Source organism: Hemitrygon akajei, chromosome 24 (assembly GCF_048418815.1).
Source record: "Hemitrygon akajei chromosome 24, sHemAka1.3, whole genome shotgun sequence".
Classification (NCBI taxonomy): domain Eukaryota; kingdom Metazoa; phylum Chordata; class Chondrichthyes; order Myliobatiformes; family Dasyatidae; genus Hemitrygon; species Hemitrygon akajei.
The window spans coordinates 45,395,507-45,413,862 of record NC_133147.1 but is presented as its reverse complement, the minus strand read 5'-3'; the positions used below and the strand labels follow the sequence as shown (position 1 = coordinate 45,413,862).

Here is an 18,356-nt window from a genome sequence, read left to right as displayed (position 1 = left end):
CGTAGTGTCCCATCAGCCTGGGGACCAGACAGAGTGAAGCTCCCACTACACTGCAGATGCTGGAAATCCAAGCAACATACACACAACGCTGGAGGAACTCAGCAGGCCAGGCAGCAACGATGGAAAAGAGTAGTCAGGCAGCAATGGAAAAATGATGAGAAGTTAGAACCAAGTGGGGGAGGGGAGGAGGAAGAACAAGATGGTAGGTGATAACTGAAACTGGGAGAGACGGAGTAAAGAGCTGGCAAGCTGATAGCTCAGGATCTCCCACCTTATTTTCCGTTTGGGTAGCCTCCAACCTGATGGCATGAACATCGATTTCTCAAACTTCTGGTAGTTGTCCCCCATCCCCTTCAGCATTCCATATTTGTGTTTTCCTCTCGCCATCAGTTCCCCTTCTTTCTACCCTCTCCTATCTCCACTCCTTCATCTCTTTCACAAATCAGCATCCCAGATCTATACTTCAGCCCTCCCCTCCCAGTTTCACCTATCACCTGTGACTTTGTACTTCCACCCACCTTCTTACTCGAACTTCTCATCTTTCTTTCAATCCTGAACAAGAGTCTCAGCCAGAAATGTCAAAAGTTTATTCATTTCCATAGACGCTGTCTGGCTTGCTGATTTCCTCCAGCATTTTCTCTGTGTGTGTTTCTCCCTCCACACCGTCCCATCACACACCCCCGGGGTCAGACACAGAGTGAATCTCCCTCCACACCATCCCATCACACACTCCCGGGGTCAGACACAGAGTGAATATCCCTCCACACCGTCCCATCACACACTCCCGGGGTCAGACACAGAGTGAATCTCCCTCCACACCGTCCCATCACACACTCCCGGGGTCAGACACAGAGTGAGTCTCCCTCCACACTGTCCCATCACACACTCCCGGGGTCAGACACTGAGTGAATCTCCCTCCACACTGTCCCATCACACACTCCCGGGGTCAGACACAGAGTGAATATCCCTCCACACCGTCCCATCACACACTCCCGGGGTCAGACACAGAGTGAATCTCCCTCCACACCGTCCCATCACACACTCCCGGGGTCAGACACAGAGTGAATCTCCCTCCACACCGTCCCATCACACACTCCCGGGGTCAGATACAGAGCGAATCCCCCTCCACACCGTCCCATCACACACTCCTGGGGTCAGACACAGAGCGAATCCCCCTCCACACCATCCCATCACACACTCCTGGGGTCAGATACAGAGCGAATCCCCCTCCACACCATCCCATCACACACTCCCGGGATCAGACACAGAGCGAATCTCCCTCCACACCATCCCATCACACACTCCCGGGGTCAGATACAGAGCGAATCTCCCTCCACACCGTCCCATCACACACTCCCGGGGTCAGACACAGAGTGAATCTCCCTCCACACTGTCCCATCACACACTCTTGGGGTCAGACACTGAGTGAATCTCCCTCCACACCGTCCCATCACACACTCCCAGGGTCAGACACAGAGTGAATCTCCCTCCACCCCGTCCCATCACACACTCTTGGGGTCAGACACAGAATGAAGATCCCTCCACACTGTCCCATCACACACTCCCAGGGTCAGACACAGAGTGAATCTCCCTCCACACACTCCCAGGGTCAGACACAGAGTGAATCTCCCTCCACAACGTCCCATCACACACTCCCAGGGTCAGACACAGAGTGAATCTCCCTCCACACTGTCCCATCACACACTCCCGGGGTCAGACACAGAGTGAATCTCCCTCCACACCGTCCCATCACACACTCCCGGGGTCAAGCTCCTGGCATGGAAACCATTTCACTCTGAGAGCAGGAAACACTGTTGTTTCCCTACTAGTTTCCCTACTAGCATCTCTCTCTTGTGTTGTCATGTTTCTTGTTCGGTGCGGGTGTCGAAGTGTTTCAGATGTCTCGACCTTTTACGGCTCTGGAGTTCTTTGGGGCTGACGGAATCTAGTCCAGCTTTGGAATTTTTGGCACCAAGTACAGTCGAGTGCTGGGTGCCTTCCTACTGCCACAGTAACAGATTCCTCTTCATTGCACAAGGGGAGTCTGAACCATTCGTAATGTGTTTCTGCTTCTTGTGACCCAGAGCGATGGGGCAGCACTGACAGGATTTGTGGCAAACTGTAGGAAGTTCCAAACTCGCTCCAGGAATTTAACCAAGGTGGAGTCGACAAGTATGAGTGAGATTCCCACTGAGCAGTGTAGATTAGAAGTTGTCCCATCTGCTAGAACACAAGGAGAGGAAGATGGAGGTCTATGTATAGTGAGGGTGCAGAGAGAGACGATGGACATTCTCACCCCTCGCAGAAGTCCCTGTTGATCCATGTTGAGGAGGTCAGAGTTTATTCTAACCTCTGAGGGTGCAAAGCATCAGCCTAAACTAGTCTCGCTGTGCTGGTCTACCATGCCAAGCCTTGCTGAGACCATAAGACATAGGAGCAGAATTAGGCCATTTGGCCCATTGAGTCTGCTCCACCACTCAATCATAGTTGACCCTTTTCTCCCCTCCTCAGCCTTCTCCCCAGATGCCGCGTTCAATTGTACCCATTAAGATCTGCCTTAAATACACCCAATGACCTTGCCTCCACAGCTGCCAGTGGTAACAAATTCCACAAATTTACCACCCTCTGGCTAAAGAAATTTCCCTGCATCTCTGTTTTAAATGAATGCCCCTCTATCCTGAGGCTGTGCCCTCTTGTTCTAGTCTCCCCACCATGGGAAACATCCTTTCCACATCTACTCTGTCTAGGCCTTTCAACATTCTGAAGGTTTCTCTGAGATCCCCCCTCATCCTTCTAAGTTCCAGCGAGTACAGACCCGGGGCCATCAAACATTCCTCGTATGATAACCCTTTCATTTCCAGAATCATACTTGTGTACCTCCTCTGAACCCTCTCCAAAGCCAGCACATCTTTTCTAAGATGAGGAGCTGTTCACAATACTCAAGGTGAGGCCTCACCAGTGCCTTATAAAGCCTCAGCATCACATCCCTGCTCTCGTATTCCGGACCATTTGAAATGAATGCTAACATTGCATTTGCATTTGCCTTCCTCACCACTACTGTCCTGCAAGTTAACCTTTAGGATGTTGTGCATCTCAGATTTTTGGATTTCCTCTCCATTTAGAAAATAGTCTGCACATTTATTTCTACTACCAAAATGCATGACCATGTATTTTTCCAACATTGTATTTCATTTGCCACTTTCTTGCCCATTCTCCTAATCTGTCTAAGTCCTTCTGCATCCTACCTGTTTCCTCAGCACTACCTGCCCCTCCACCGATCTTTGTATCATCTGCAAACTTGACAACAAAGCCATCTATTCCATCATCTAAATCACTGATATACAGCATAAAAAGAAGTGGTCCCAACACCGACCCCTGTGGATCAACACTAGTCACTTGCAGCCAAGCAGAAAAGAATCTTTTTACTCCCACTTGCTGCCTCCAATCAGCCAAAACTCTAACCATGTTAGTAACGTTTCTGTAATTCCATGGGCTCTTAACTTGGTAAGCAGCCTCACGTGGCACTCGTCAAAGGCCTTCTGAAAGTCCAAATGTACAATATTCACTGTATCCCTTTTATCCATCCTATGTGTAATCTCCTCAAAGAATTCCAATAGGTTTTCCCTGAAGGAAATCATGCTGACTTTGTCCTATCTTGTCCTGTGTCACCAAGTACTCGATAACCTCATCCTTAGCAATTGACCCCACCATCTTCCTGAGGTCAGGCTAACTGGTCTATAACTTCCTTTCTGCTGCCTTCCTCCTTTCTTAGAGAGTGAAGTGACTTTTGCAATTTTCCAGTCCTCTGGCACCGTGCCAGAGTCCAATGATTTTTGAAAGATCATTTCTATTGCCTCCACAATCTCTAATGCTACCTCTTTCAGAACCCCTGGGTGCGGTTCATCTGGTCCAGGTGACTTAGGTCTTTCAGCTTTTCGGGCACCTTCTCCCTTCTAATAGTAACTGCACTCAATTCTCTTCCCTTCCGTCCTTCACCTGGCACACTGCTGGTGTCTTCCACAGTGAAGACCGATGCAAGATACTCATTTATTTCATCTGCCATCTCCTTGTCCCCCACTCCAGCCTCATTTTCTAGCAGTCCTATATACACTCTCATTTTTCTTTTTTACACACTTGAAAAAGCTTTCACTATCCACTTTGTTTGCTAGTCTGCTTTCACTTCTCATCTTTTCCTTCCTAATGATTCTTTTAGTTACTCTCTGTAGGGCTTTAAAAGCTTCCTAATCCTCTGTCTTCCCACTGATTTTTGCTTTGTTGTGTGTCCTCTCTTTTGCTCCCCCTGTTGTACTATTTTGCCATTTGACCATTTCTTTGTTTTTCCCGCATCTTCCTCATTTTCCCCAGAAACTCAAGTCATTGCTGCTCTGCTGTCACCCCTGCCAGCGGTTTACTTCAGGCAAATCATCTCTCATGTTACTTTAATTTCCTTTACTCCACTGAAATACTGCTATGTCAGACTTTATTTTCTTGCTATCAAAGTTCAAGTTGAACTCGACCATATTGTGGTCACTGTCTCCGAAGGGTTCTTTTACCTTAACACAAAGCACACTGCAGATGCTGGGGTCAAAGCAACACGTACAACACGCTGGAGGAACTCAGCAGGTCGGGCAGCATCCGTGGAAACGAGCAGACAATGTCTCAGTCCTGACAAAGGGTCTCGGCCTGAAACGTTGGCTGCTCGTTTCCACAGATGCTGCCCGACCTGCTGAGTTCCTCCAGCGTATTGTACATCTTTTACCTTAAGTTCCCTTATCACCTTGTTCATTACACCCAATCCAGTATAGCTGATCCCCAGTAGACTCAACAAGCTGCTCAAAAAAGCTAACTCGTAAGCATTCAACAAACTCACTCTCTTGAGATCGATTACCAACTTGATTTTCCCAATTGGCCTGCATGTTGAAATCTCCCATGACTATTATAACATTGTCCCTTTTCCATTTCCCATTGTAATCTGTAGTCCGCATCCCAGCTACTGTTTGGAGGCCCATATATAACTGCCATCAGAGTCCTTTTACCCCTGCAGTTTCTTAATTCAACCCACAAGGATTCAACATCGTCTGATCCTATGTCACATCTTTCTACCGATTTGATGCCATTCTTTACCAGTAGAGAACCCCTCTGCCTACCTTCCTATCTCTCCAATACAAGGTGTAACATTGGACATTCAGCTCCTGACCGCAACCCTCCTTCAGCCACGATTCACTGATGGCCACAGCATCATCCCTGATAATCTGTATTAGTGCAACAAGATTATCCACCTTACTTACACTCCGTGCATTGAGATCTAACACTTTGAGTATTGTACTTGCTACCTTTTTGATTCTACATGCACTGATGCTCACCCTGCAGGCTGCAATTTTGTTCTATCATCTGCCTGCCTTTCCTGACAGTCTGACTGCACGCTATCTTTGCTTTGTTACCTGAGTCCCTTCACTCCGGTTCCTAACCCCCTGCAAAATTATTTTAAACCCTCTAATAAACCTGCCCGTGAGAATATTGGTCCCACTCGGGTTCAGGTGCAGCCCGTCATGCCTCCTCCAGAGGAGATCCTGTGGTCCAAGAACCTGAAGCCCTGTCTCTGCACCAGCTTCTCAGCCATGCACTAATTTGCCAAATCATCCTGTTTCTACCCTGGGTGGTGTGTGGCAGGGGCAACAATCAAGAAATTACTACCCAGGAGGTCCTGCTCCTCAGCTTTCTACCTGGCTCTCCAAATTCTCTTTTCAGGACTTCTTTGCTTTTCCTTAGAACCATGGAACCAGAGAACATTACAGCACAGAAACAGGTCTTTTGGCCCTTCTTGGCTGTGCCAAACCATCTTTCTGCCTAGTCCCACTGACCTGCACCCGGCCCATACCCCTCTCATCCATGTACCTGTCCAAGCTTTTCTTAAATGTTAAAAGTGAGCCCGCATTCACCACTTCATCTGGCAGCTCATTCCACACTCTCACCACTCTCTGTGTGAAGAAGCCCCCCCTAATGTTCCCTTTAAACTTTTCCCCTTCACCCTTAACCCATGACCTCTGGTTTTTTTCTCCACTAGCCTCAGTGGAAAAAGCCTCTATCTGTACCCATCATAATTTTATACACCTCTATCAAATCACCCCTCATTCTCCTACGCTCCAGGGAATAAAGTCCTAACCTATTCAACCTTTCTCTGTAACTCAGTTTCTCAAGTCCCGGCAACATCCTTGTAAACCTTCTCTGCACTCTTTCAACCTTATTAATATCCTTCCTGTAATTAGGAGACCTAAACTGCACACAATACTCCAAATTCGGCCTCACCAATGCCTTGTACAACCTCACCATAACATTCCAACTCTTATACTCAATACTTTGATTTATAAAGGCCAATGTACCAAAAGCTCACTACACCACCCTATCTACCTGTGACACCACTTTTTGGAAATTATGTATCTGATTTCCCAGATCTTTCTGTTCTACTGAACTCCTCAGTGCCCTACCATTTACCTTGTATGTTCCACCTTGGTTTATCCTTCCAAAGTGCAATATCTCATACTTATTTGTATTAAGCTCCATCTGCCATTTTTCAGCCCATTTTTCCAGCTGGTCCAGATCCCTTTGCAAGCTTTGAAAACCTTCCTCACTGTCCAATACACCTCCAGTCTTCATATCATCAGCAAATTTGCTGATCCAATTTACCATATTATCATCCAGATCATTGATATAGATGACAAATAACAATGGACCCAGTACTGATCCCTGTGACACACCACTAGTCACAGGACTCCACTCAGAGAAGCAATCCTCTACTACCACTCCCATTGAGCCAATGTCTAATCCAGTTTACTACCTCACCATTTATACCTAGCGACTGAATCTTCTTAACTAACCTCCCATGCGGGACCTTGTCAAATGCCTTACTGAAGTCCACGTAGACAACATCCACTGCCTTCCCTTCATCCACTTTCCTGGTAACCTCCTCAAAAAACTCTAACAGATTTGTTAAACATGACCTGCCACGCACAAAGCCGTGTTGACTCTCCCTAATAAGTCCCTGTCTATCTAAATACTTGTAGATCCTATCTCTTAGTACTCCTTCCAATAATTTACCTATGTTTTACTGACGTCAAACATACCGGCCTATAATTTCCTGGATTACTTTTAGAGCCTTTTTTTAAACGGAACAACATGAACTATCCTCCAATCCTCCAGCACCTCACCCGTAGATACAGGCATTTTAACTATATCTGCCAGGGCCCCCGCAATTTCAACACTAGTCTCCTTCAAGGTCTGAGGGAATACCCTGTCAGGTCCCGGGGATTTATCTACTCTGATTTGCCTCAAGCATCTCCTCCTCTTCAATCTGTATAGGTTCTATGACCTCACTACTTGTTTGCCTTATTTTCATTGACTCCATGCCAGTTTCCTTAGTAAATACAGATGCAAAAAACCATTTAAGATCTCCCCCATTTCTTTTGGTTCCATACATAGCCGACCACTCTGATCTTCAAGAGGACCAATTTGATCCCTTACTATATCCTTTTGCTCTTAATATACCTGTAGAAGCTCTTTGGATTATCCTTCACCTTGACTGCCAAAGCTACCTCATGTCTTCTTTTAGACCTCCTGATTTCTTTCTGTAATTTTTTTTATTGAAGTTCATCATCAAACATTTCCATAAGATGTATTTCAGACAATGTACATATACATCATATAATCATATATATCACAAATCTCCACAAAGTATTTATCTGAGGTATATACTTATAGAAAAGAGCGGAAAGAAAAAACAAGCAAAAGGAAAGAACTATGTACAAGTAGGGAGTGATCTTTTTTTTTTACAACAGATTCATTGATTTGTGAGAATAAAATCGGGCCTATGAGGTATTATGTAGTTAAACCATTTTTCCCAGTATGAATCAAATTGTTCCAGCTTATGATTAACAGATGCTGTTATCTTCTCCATTTTGTAAATGTCCATTGTAATTTCCATCCATGTATTTAAAGTTGGGCTCTCCTGTGATCACCATTCCCTAGTCTTTTTACCAGCCACCAACAGTATATTCATTAAATATTTATTTCTTTTCAACCATTCTTGAGGTATGTACCCAAAATATATGATCTTACTCTCAGGGAGGTTACTATCATAATGGGATTTCTGAGAGGGTGTAATAAAATATCTTATCAAGTTTTTCCATCCAAACTCCCTCCATTTCAGTGAACTGGTACACTTCCATTGATACCTCCATATTGTTGTCCATTCTTCCTCAGATATAATTATCCCTCCTTCCTTCTATTTTGTTTTAATGTATGAAGTCGAATGTGTTTTAAGATTTGCCAACCCCTTATACATGCTTGAAATGATTCTACTACCGTTATCTGAATTATATGCTTTTCTAAAGAGCTCTATCAAGCATGTACTTGCCTTGGTTACATTTTTAAGCATCTTATTAACATATTGTCACATCTGTAAATACCAATAAAAATCTTGTTTTTCTAATAAGTGTTTCTCTTTAAGCATTTCAAAACTGAACAGTGTTCCTTCTTTCATTATGTTGCAAAGAACTGTTATTCCTTTAGCTGTCCAGTCCTTAAATCTAGCATCCAATTTATTTGGTGTAAAATCCGAGTCATATGCACACCATTTAAGAATTGCAATATCTCCCTCTAGATTATATTCTTTTATAGTGGTTTTCCATATTTTAAGAGTCAATTTCACCCATGGGTTATCAATAGTATTTATGTACCTTTGCAGGTTGTTATCAGCCAAAATTGCTTGTATGGGGATGGGAAGTACCCGCTCCTCAATGTTTTTCCATTGAGCGTCATATGATGGGTTGCACCAACATATCACAGCTCTCAACTGTGCTGCAAAATAATAATCTCTAAGAGAAGGTAAGCCCCATCCCCCTTTTCCTTTGTTAATTGCAAAGTTTTGAGACGAACTCTAGGCCTTTTACCCTGCCAAATATACTTTGATACCATCTTGTTCCATTCATTGAACTGATTTTGATTAATCTCTATTGGTAGGGTCTGAAAGAGATATAACAGTCTGGGCAGTATATTCATTTTAATCAACTCAATCCTTGAACTGAGACTGAAAAAAGGAATCAGGTTCTATCTTGCCACATCTTCCTTATAATTTTTTTTATATAAAGGCTGATAATTACATTCTGATAATTTTGCCAAATCTTTTGGCATAATGATGCCCAAATATTTGAAAGACCCTGTGTGCCATGCCCAGGGGTATCGACTTTCAATTTCTCTTGGTGGGCTATAGTAATATGAAAGTAATTGGGTTTTATCTATGTTGATCTTGTATCCTGATAATTGACCATATTGTTCAAAGGATTGCATCAATTTAGGTAAAGAGTATGTTGGATGCCCTAGATAGATCAAAATGTCATCCGCATAACAAGCCAATTTATGCTCTGTCCCTTTAATAGTAATTCCCCTGATATCTTCATTTTGTCTGATGTATTGAGCTAATGGTTCCAGATATAATGCGAAGAGTTGCGGTGACCATGCACAACCCTGTCTCGTGCCCCTTTCTAGGGTAAGACTATTTGATAAATATCCATTGATTTTAATTGTAGCAGTAGGATTGTCATATAGTGTCTGTATAGTTTTAATAATTGTGTCTTGGAAACCAAATCTATGTAAAACTCTGTAAAGAAAATTCCAACTAACCGAATCAAATGCTTTTTCAGCATCCACGCTTATCACTATTGCTTCGATTTTATTTTTTTGTATATGATCCATAATGTGAAGTGTCCTTTGTATATTGTCTTGTGTCTGGCGTTGTCATATAAAACCTGTCTGATCGTTACATATCAGTATGGGTAGAAACTCCTCTAATCGTTTGGCCATGATGGAGGTAAATAACCTATAATCTACATTAAGAACGGATATTGTTCTAAATAACCCGCATTCCATTTTATCCTTGCCTTCTTTTAGTGTAGCTGAGATTATCGCTTCCTTCCAACTGGGTGGCATTTGTGCCTTTTTTAGAGCCCAGTTCAGTGGGGGGAGTAAAACAGGAATAAACTCATTTTTAAATTCTTTGTACCACTCTGCCGTATACCCATCTGATCCTGGTGACTTGCTTAATTTAAGCCTACTAATTGCCGCTTTCAATTCAACTTCAGTTATGTCAGCAGTCATCGTTCTATTTTGTTCTTTGCTTAAAGTGGGTAACTCTAGAGAATTCAAGGTGGTGTCAATTTGGGTTATGCTTCCTCCTGGAACTTTGGAATATAGAGTTTTGTAAAACACTTCAAAAGCTTCTTGAATTTCACTTAGCTTATTTTTTTTTAATCGTTTTCAGTCTTGGGTCCCTAATTCTATGAATTGTATTTTCTGCTATCTTTTTTTTTCCAGTTTCCACACCAGTATTTTCATAGATTTTGATCCACTTTCATAATGTCTCTGTTTCAGAAACATTAAATTTTTCCTGATTTCTTGTGTAGCCAAACTATTAATTTCATTCCTAATTCTTTTAATTTCCTCTAACCAAATTCGTGTTTTTTCTCTAGTTCCTTCAGCCTTTTTTGTAATTCCTCTAATGTTTTATTCCTTTTTTTTTCTTATATGAAGGTATCGCTATAATTTTCCCTCTTAAGACGGCCTTCAGAGTAAACCTCTCCATTATCACTAGATTCTAAGTAGAGACCAATTTCTTTTTTAATTTGTTCCTTAAAGTACAGATCATTGAGTAGACTTGAATTTAGTTTCCAAATAGTATTCTTTGGTTGTAGGTAAAAATCAACAGATAAATATATAGGTGCATGGTCACTTACATCTATTGTCCCAATTCCACAGGTGTTTATTTTGTCTTTGTCTTTTCCAAATGTTATGAAATAGTCTATTCTTGTATATACAGAATGTGGAGCAGAATACTGAGTGTAATCCCTTCTGTCAGGGAAAAGGTCCCTCCATATATCAATTAAACCAACATCCTCAAAAAGTGTATTAACTTTCTTATGTAAAGATTTTGTTTCATATGTTTTTCTATTGGAAGAGTCTAAGTTTGGTTGTAATTGTAAATTTAAGTCTCCCCCATATAGCAGGAGACCTTCTGTTTCCATTACCACAATATCAGTAATTTTCTGAAAGAAACCAATATCACTTCACGGGGGTGCGTATATATTCAATAGAGTAACTGAATTTCCATCTATATTCCCCCTTACCAGAATATGTTTGCCCTCTTTATCTCCCATTTTGAATACTTTTTCAAAATTTAGCTTACTTGAAATAAGAATAGCAACTCCTCTCCTATGTCCTGATTTATATGAGGAGAAAAACAAATTAGTGAAGCCCATTCTCTTTAGTTTTTTATGCTCATTATCACTTAAATGAGTTTCCTGTAAATATACTACATGGGCTTGTTCTTTTTTCATTTTGGATAAAATTCTATTATGTTTGATTGGATTTAATAGCCCATTGACATTAAAAGAAATGAATTTTACTTTTCCTTAGCCATCTGTATTTATCAATCAATGTATCATTGAAATTAGAATAAAACTTAATCGATCAACTCCCTGAACAAATAAGAATCAAGAAACGCAAATAATAACAAAAATAGCAACGGACGTGTGATTCCAAGGCTGAGGTCTCTGGTAGATGACCCTGCGTTGAGCTAGAGGAAATGTCTAGCTGTGGGGGATAACCCTCCCCTCCTACTTGTGAGTTGAGGGCCCCCATTGCAGTATTCATAAAAGTCAGTAAATAATTCATTATACAGAAAATATTTCCCTGTGTACTAATATATATATATATATATATATATATATATATACACACACACACATATACATACACATATATGCACACACACACACACACACACACACACACACACATATATATATATATTCTCATTTTGGTGGGGAAAAAGGAGTAAGTGAGCGAATAAAGAATAACAACTAAGTAATATAAAATCCACGTTATAATAAGTATTTCTTGAGATAGGTATATCACCGTCTACTTTTGCTTCAGTTTAGCTTCTCAACATTTTAAAAGTTAGCCAAACCTTATGGCTCTTCTGAACAGGGTGAGGACTGTCTTTGGGAAACTCCCAGTCTCTTCCTGATATACTTCTCTCGGCCTCCTCCCGTCTCCTGCCTTCTCGATTCTCGCACTATTTCCCGAGCGGAGCGGGATCATTCCTCTGCCAGGCTTTCTTTCATTTTGATCACGCTGACGGGCAAACCTCTGGCCTTCATGTCTGTAGTCGCCTCTTCCACTTCTGGTACAACCGTGTCCCGTCGTCATAAAACACTTGAAGTTTAGCAGGGTACGGAGTTTGAAATCTAATCTGTTTTTGCTTTAGTACTCGCTTTACTTCAGAGTATTCGTTACGTTTCTGCAGGACCGTGGGGGGGGGGGGGGTAATCTTGTTCGAAATATATTACTTTATCGTCCAAAAACACTCTCTTCTTACCCCAGGCCCTTCGTAGAATCTCCACCTTGGTGCTGTACCGAACGAATTTAATTATTATTGAACGTGGTTTATCTTGGGTAGACTTCGGGACTAGCGTATGATGGGTTCTTTCGATTTCCAGCTCCATAGTCTAGGGAAGCTCCAGCGCGTCCCGCAGCAACTTTCCGACAAACTCCGCTCCTTCGGGAACGTTGTAGATTCTGATATGTTTCCGCCGTGATCTTCCCTCCAGGTGAAGCAGTTTACCTTCTTGGTGATGTAATATTTTTATCATCTTACTCAGTATTCGTTCAACGTTTTGAACGCGATCTTCCACCTTCTCAATTCGCGTCTCTGCCACCGCTATTTTTTGTTTGACGTTGGCGAGCTCTGACTGAATATCACGGAGCTGCTGCTTTATATCTTTCTGGAACTCCCTTATCTCTTTCAGAATTTCGATCATATTCGCCGCTTCGCCTGAGCGAGGCCCAGCGTCCGCCTCGCTCGCACGCGGTCGGGTAGGAGAGCTGCTCGCTGCACTCCTCTCAGCCACAGGCTCCGCATTGTCGCTTTTTTTATTTCCATTCTTTTTCCCCATTCTTGCCCCTCTTTTCAGTTCAAATATTTTTTGAAAAATACTATATTTGATGGGTTAACGGGGCTTAATACGCGTTTTTCCGGAGGAGCGAGTGACTTAAGCTGCCATTCTCGACGACGATGTCACCGGAAACCCCGATTTCTTTATGAAGTATTTTCTTGCACTTTTTATACTCCGCAAGTACCTTATTTGCTCCATTTCCTATACATGTCATACATCTCTCTCTACTTCTTTATCAGAGTTCCAATATCCCTAGAGAACCAAGGTTCCTTATCCTTATTCACTTCGCCTTTAATCCTGACAGGAACATACAAACTCTTGCACTCTCAAAATTCCTCCTTTGAAGGCTTCCCACTTGCCAAAGACACCTTTGCCAGAGAAAAATCTGTCTCAATCCATGCTTTTTTAGATCCTTTCTCGTTTCTTCAAATTTTGCCTTCCTTTGTCATTGGTACCAGTACGTAGCAATCGCATTCATGGCTGCTCTCCCATCCTGTCTAAAATGTTGTGGATGCGATCGGAGACATCCCTGACCCTGGCACCTGGGAGGCATCGTACCATACAGGTATCCCGGTCACGTCCACAGAATCTCTTGTCTGTTCCACTGAATATTGCGTCCCCTACCACTACAGCTCCCTTCTCCCTCTTTCCCTAGTGCACGACGGACTCATGCTCAGTGCCAGTAACCTGGTCTCTCCCAGCGACTCAACTCCTGAAATTTTGGAGTGACTACTTCCCTGTAACTCTGATCGATGAACTGCTCACTCTCCCATGCAAGCCGGAAGCCATCCAGATCCCGAACTCGGTCTTCGAGGAGCAGCAGCTGGATACACCACACTCTGGCATGAAGAACACACAACAGCCATTTACTACACGGATCAGTAAACGAGAAATAAGAAGGAACTTACCCAGAGCTGATGCCCATTTTGAGCTGAAGACTCCCAACAATGCTTGTCCTTTTAAACAGGCGCCACCGCGCTGCGAGAAACCTTGTCGCTGTGCCTGCTCCTGCCACCAACTGGGCCGTTGGAATGAGAATGCAGACGTGGGGGTATCACCGGAGGGGCCAGAATCCAGGTGGAGGGTGCTCCTAAACCCTGAAGTCCTTGTGTGTCATCCTCAGATGGAAAGGGAACAGAAATGCTGTGTCTGGGTAGGACAGGCAATGGCTTAACTCCTCCCTGGCTGAGCTGGTGAGGGACCTCTGAGAGGGGAGCAGCCTCACTCCTTCGGGAGAGGGCGTTGGCACCACTCGGGCCCAGAGAGCAAAGGACATTCTTGCTTTCTCTCAGGAAAGTGTGGCTGAAGGTGCCTCTGCTCTCACTGGAAAGGATGCTGGTCCTGAGGCCTGGTGACCTCCCGACAAGAAGCTCACCATAGCCGGTCTCAGTGTAAATGGTCGCAGATTTAACAATCTCTCAGCCCTCAGGGATGGGAGATATACAGTGAGTGTCCTGCAGGAAACCCGTACCATCCCAGAGAACGAGTCCACTTGGCTCCTGGACTGCCAGGTCTACATGAGCCACCTCAGCTCCAGCGGGGTGGTGATCCTCTTGGCCCCGACCTTCCAGCCGGAAATTGTAAGAGTCCAAGATGTTGTTCCCAGCCGTCTGCTCCACTGGCCATGTGCCTCGATGTACCTTTGCAATTTATCCGTGTGTGTGCCCTGAGGCGCGGGCGGATTCTGTCGGCTGTCCATTCTGCCGAGTTCCATCGATCCTGGGGACTGTGTCACTCTCGGTAGAGACTTCAACTGTACCCTTGAGGCGGAGGACCGCTCTAGTCTCCAGCACGACCCAGCATCGGCAAAGAAGTTAAAGGAGCTAGTCGGCTCCTTTGACTTGGTGGATAGCTGGCGGGATCTTCACCCCGACTCTAGCAGCTTCTTGAGAAGGTCTATAGGAAGAGGCTCCTACATAGACCGCCCCTACATCTCTCGGGTGTACATCTCCCGCGTGTCGGCGTCCTCCATGCGGCCGGTGTCGTGCTGGGATCATCACCTCGTGTAGATGGAATTTTCCTCCTCTGCACCCTCGGGTGGGATCTGGGTATTGGCATTTTAACAACTGGAGGACGGCTGATTCCGGGATTCGTTCTGAGCATTCTGGGTCACCTGGAGAGAGAGAGACGGAGAGAGTTCTGCTCCCTCTGGCCGTGGTGGGATGTGGGCAAAGCCCATATCCGGTTTCTATGTCGGAAGCACACTATGTCGACAGAGGCGGGGCTCTGAGATTGAGCGGCTTGAGAGAACATTGCTTGACCTAGAGTCCCGTCTTGGTCCGACCGCTGGGCAGGAATGCCAGGAACCTGCAGCTCCATCAGTGAGGTCACGGATCCAAATGCTGCAGGATGTCGACCATGGCTCACCCTTCTTCCACTCTTCGGAGAAGTGGGGAGTTCTGGGGTGGAGGCTGCTGCTTGGAGTGGTACCTGTAATAAGTTCCTCAGTTTGTACATTTGACCTCCCAGCCGCGTGTCACTTCTGCGGACTGGAGGAGACTGCGTACCACATGTACGTGGTGTGTAAGAGACTGCAGCCCCGTTTTGCGTATCTGCAGGGGCTGCTCCTCGGCTTCTGGTTACACTTTAGCCCCACCCTATTTATATATGGAGGGATGAGGATGTCCTTGTGAACGCGCACCTGACACTGGCAAAAACAGGTACCCGTAGGTACTGGAAACGGGTGGCACAGGGATCTGCCCAGGCTCCATAGGGACCAGATGGAGATTTGGAACATTTTAGTTTAATGTCTTTTGTGTAGTATTTGTGTTAGTCACTGGTTTGTATAGTTGAAGCACTGAATTTGTAATAAAGATATTTTGTAAAAAAAGTCAGACACAGAGTGAATCTCCCTCCTCACCATCCCATCACACACTCCCGGGGTCAGACACAGAGGGAAGCTCCCTCCACACCGTCCCATCACACACTCCCGGGGTCAGACACAGAGTGAATCTCTCTCCACACCATCCCATCACACACTCCCGGGGTCAGACACAGAGTGAATCTCCCTCCACACCGTCCCATCACACACTCCCGGGGTCAGACACACAGTGAATCTCCCTCCACACCGTCCCAACACACACTCCCGGGGTCAGACACAGAGTGAAGCTCCCTCCACACCGTCCCATCACACACTCCCGGGGTCAGACACAGAGTGAATCTCCCTCCACACCATCCCATCACACACTCCCGGGGTCAGACACTGAGTGAATCTCCCTCCACACCGTCCCATCACACACTCCCGGGGTCAGACAGAGTGAATCTCCCTCCACACCATCCCATTACAGAGACTCATTAGGGTCTGGTATCTCATTGGGTGTAACATGGAAGGGCCGCGGGTCTTGCTCACCTGGTCACAGGCTCCTCTTCCTCTTCACACTGTGAGTGTAACTCTGGAGTGGAGTTCAAAATCTCCTCGATCACCTCTGATGTACCTCGGACACTTTCTTGAAAGGTCGTGGGAAAGGATGTGAGAGCTAATTACAAAGGCAAGTGCAGAGGGAACGGTGTAGGAGGAGGGAAAGGGAATTGTACTGGGTCAGAGTCAGTGGAGTGAAGAGGGAACGGTGTAGGAGGAGGGAGAGGGAATTGTACTGGGTCAGAGTCAGTGGAGTGAAGAGGGAACGGTGTAGGAGGAGGGAGAGGGAATTGTACTGGGTCAGAGTCAGTGGAGTGAAGAGGGAACGGTGTAGGAGGAGGGAGAGGGAATTGTACTGGGTCAGAGTCAGTGGAGTGAAGAGGGAACGTTGTAGGAGGAGGGAAAGGGAATTGTACTGGGTCAGAGTCAGTGGAGTGAAGAGGGAACGGTGTAGGAGGAGGGAGAGGGAATTGTACTGGGTCAGAGTCAGTGGAGTGCGGAGGGAACGGTGTAGGAGGAGGGAGAGGGAATTGTACTGGGTCAGAGTCAGTGGAGTGCAGAGGGAACGGTGTAGGAGGAGGGAGAGGGAATTGTACTGGGTCAGAGTCAGTGGAGTGAAGAGGGAACGGTGTAGGAGGAGGGAGAGGGAATTGTACTGGGTCAGAGTCAGTGGAGTGAAGAGGGAACGGTGTAGGAGGAGGGAGAGGGAATTGTACTGGGTCAGAGTCAGTGGAGTGAAGAGGAGGGAAACGGTGTAGGAGGAGGGAAAGGGAATTGTACTGGGTCAGAGTCAGTGGAGTGAAGAGGGAACGGTGTAGGAGGAGGTAGAGGGAATTGTACTGGGTCAGAGTCAGTGGAGTGAAGAGGGAACGGTGTAGGAGGAGGGAGAGGGAATTGTACTGGGTCAGAGTCAGTGGAGTGAAGAGGGAACGGTGTAGGAGGAGGGAGAGGGAATTGTACTGGGTCAGAGTCAGTGGAGTGAAGAGGGAACGGTGTAGGAGGAGGGAGAGGGAATTGTACTGGGTCAGAGTCAGTGGAGTGAAGAGGGAACGTTGTAGGAGGAGGGAGAGGGAATTGTACTGGGTCAGAGTCAGTGGAGTGAAGAGGGAACGGTGTAGGAGGAGGGAGAGGGAATTGTACTGGGTCAGAGTCAGTGGAGTGAAGAGGGAACGGTGTAGGAGGAGGGAGAGGGAATTGTACTGGGTCAGAGTCAGTGGAGTGAAGAGGGAACGGTGTAGGAGGAGGGAGAGGGAATTGTACTGGGTCAGAGTCAGTGGAGTGAAGAGGGAACGGTGTAGGAGGAGGGAGAGGGAATTGTACTGGGTCAGAGTCAGTGGAGTGCGGAGGGAACGGTGTAGGAGGAGGGAGAGGGAATTGTACTGGGTCAGAGTCAGTGGAGTGCAGAGGGAACGGTGTAGGAGGAGGGAGAGGGAATTGTACTGGGTCAGAGTCAGTGGAGTGAAGAGGGAACGGTGTAGGAGGAGGGAGAGGGAATTGTACTGGGTCAGAGTCAGTGGAGTGAAGAGGGAACGGTGTAGGAGGAGGGAGAGGGAATTGTACTGGGTCAGAGTCAGTGGAGTGAAGAGGAGGGAAACGGTGTAGGAGGAGGGAAAGGGAATTGTACTGGGTCAGAGTCAGTGGAGTGAAGAGGAGGGAAACGGTGTAGGAGGAGGGAAAGGGAATTGTACTGGGTCAGAGTCAGTGGAGTGAAGAGGGAACGGTGTAGGAGGAGGTAGAGGGAATTGTACTGGGTCAGAGTCAGTGGAGTGAAGAGGAGGGAAACGGTGTAGGAGGAGGGAGAGGGAATTGTACTGGGTCAGAGTCAGTGGAGTGAAGAGGAGGGAAACGGTGTAGGAGGAGGGAGAGGGAATTGTACTGGGTCAGAGTTAGTGCAGTGAAGAGGGAACGGTGTAGGAGGAGGGAGAGGGAATTGTACTGGGTCAGAGTCAGTGGAGTGAAGAGGGAACGGTGTAGGAGGAGGGAGAGGGAATTGT

The 18,356-nt window shown here is 45.7% G+C and overlaps 1 protein-coding gene across 2 annotated transcripts in view; it reads right to left on the bottom strand.

Annotated features, from left to right (window-relative positions):
* The window catches only part of LOC140715611 (C-Jun-amino-terminal kinase-interacting protein 3-like), an 88,097-nt gene that overhangs the window by 22,748 nt on the left and 46,993 nt on the right, over window positions 1-18,356 (bottom strand). For both annotated transcript variants that reach the window (XM_073027979.1, XM_073027980.1), the window contains exon 8: window positions 16,354-16,450. In XM_073027979.1, coding sequence (XP_072884080.1) covers window positions 16,354-16,450 — 97 coding nt within the window. The remainder of the gene's footprint in view (window positions 1-16,353; window positions 16,451-18,356) is intronic.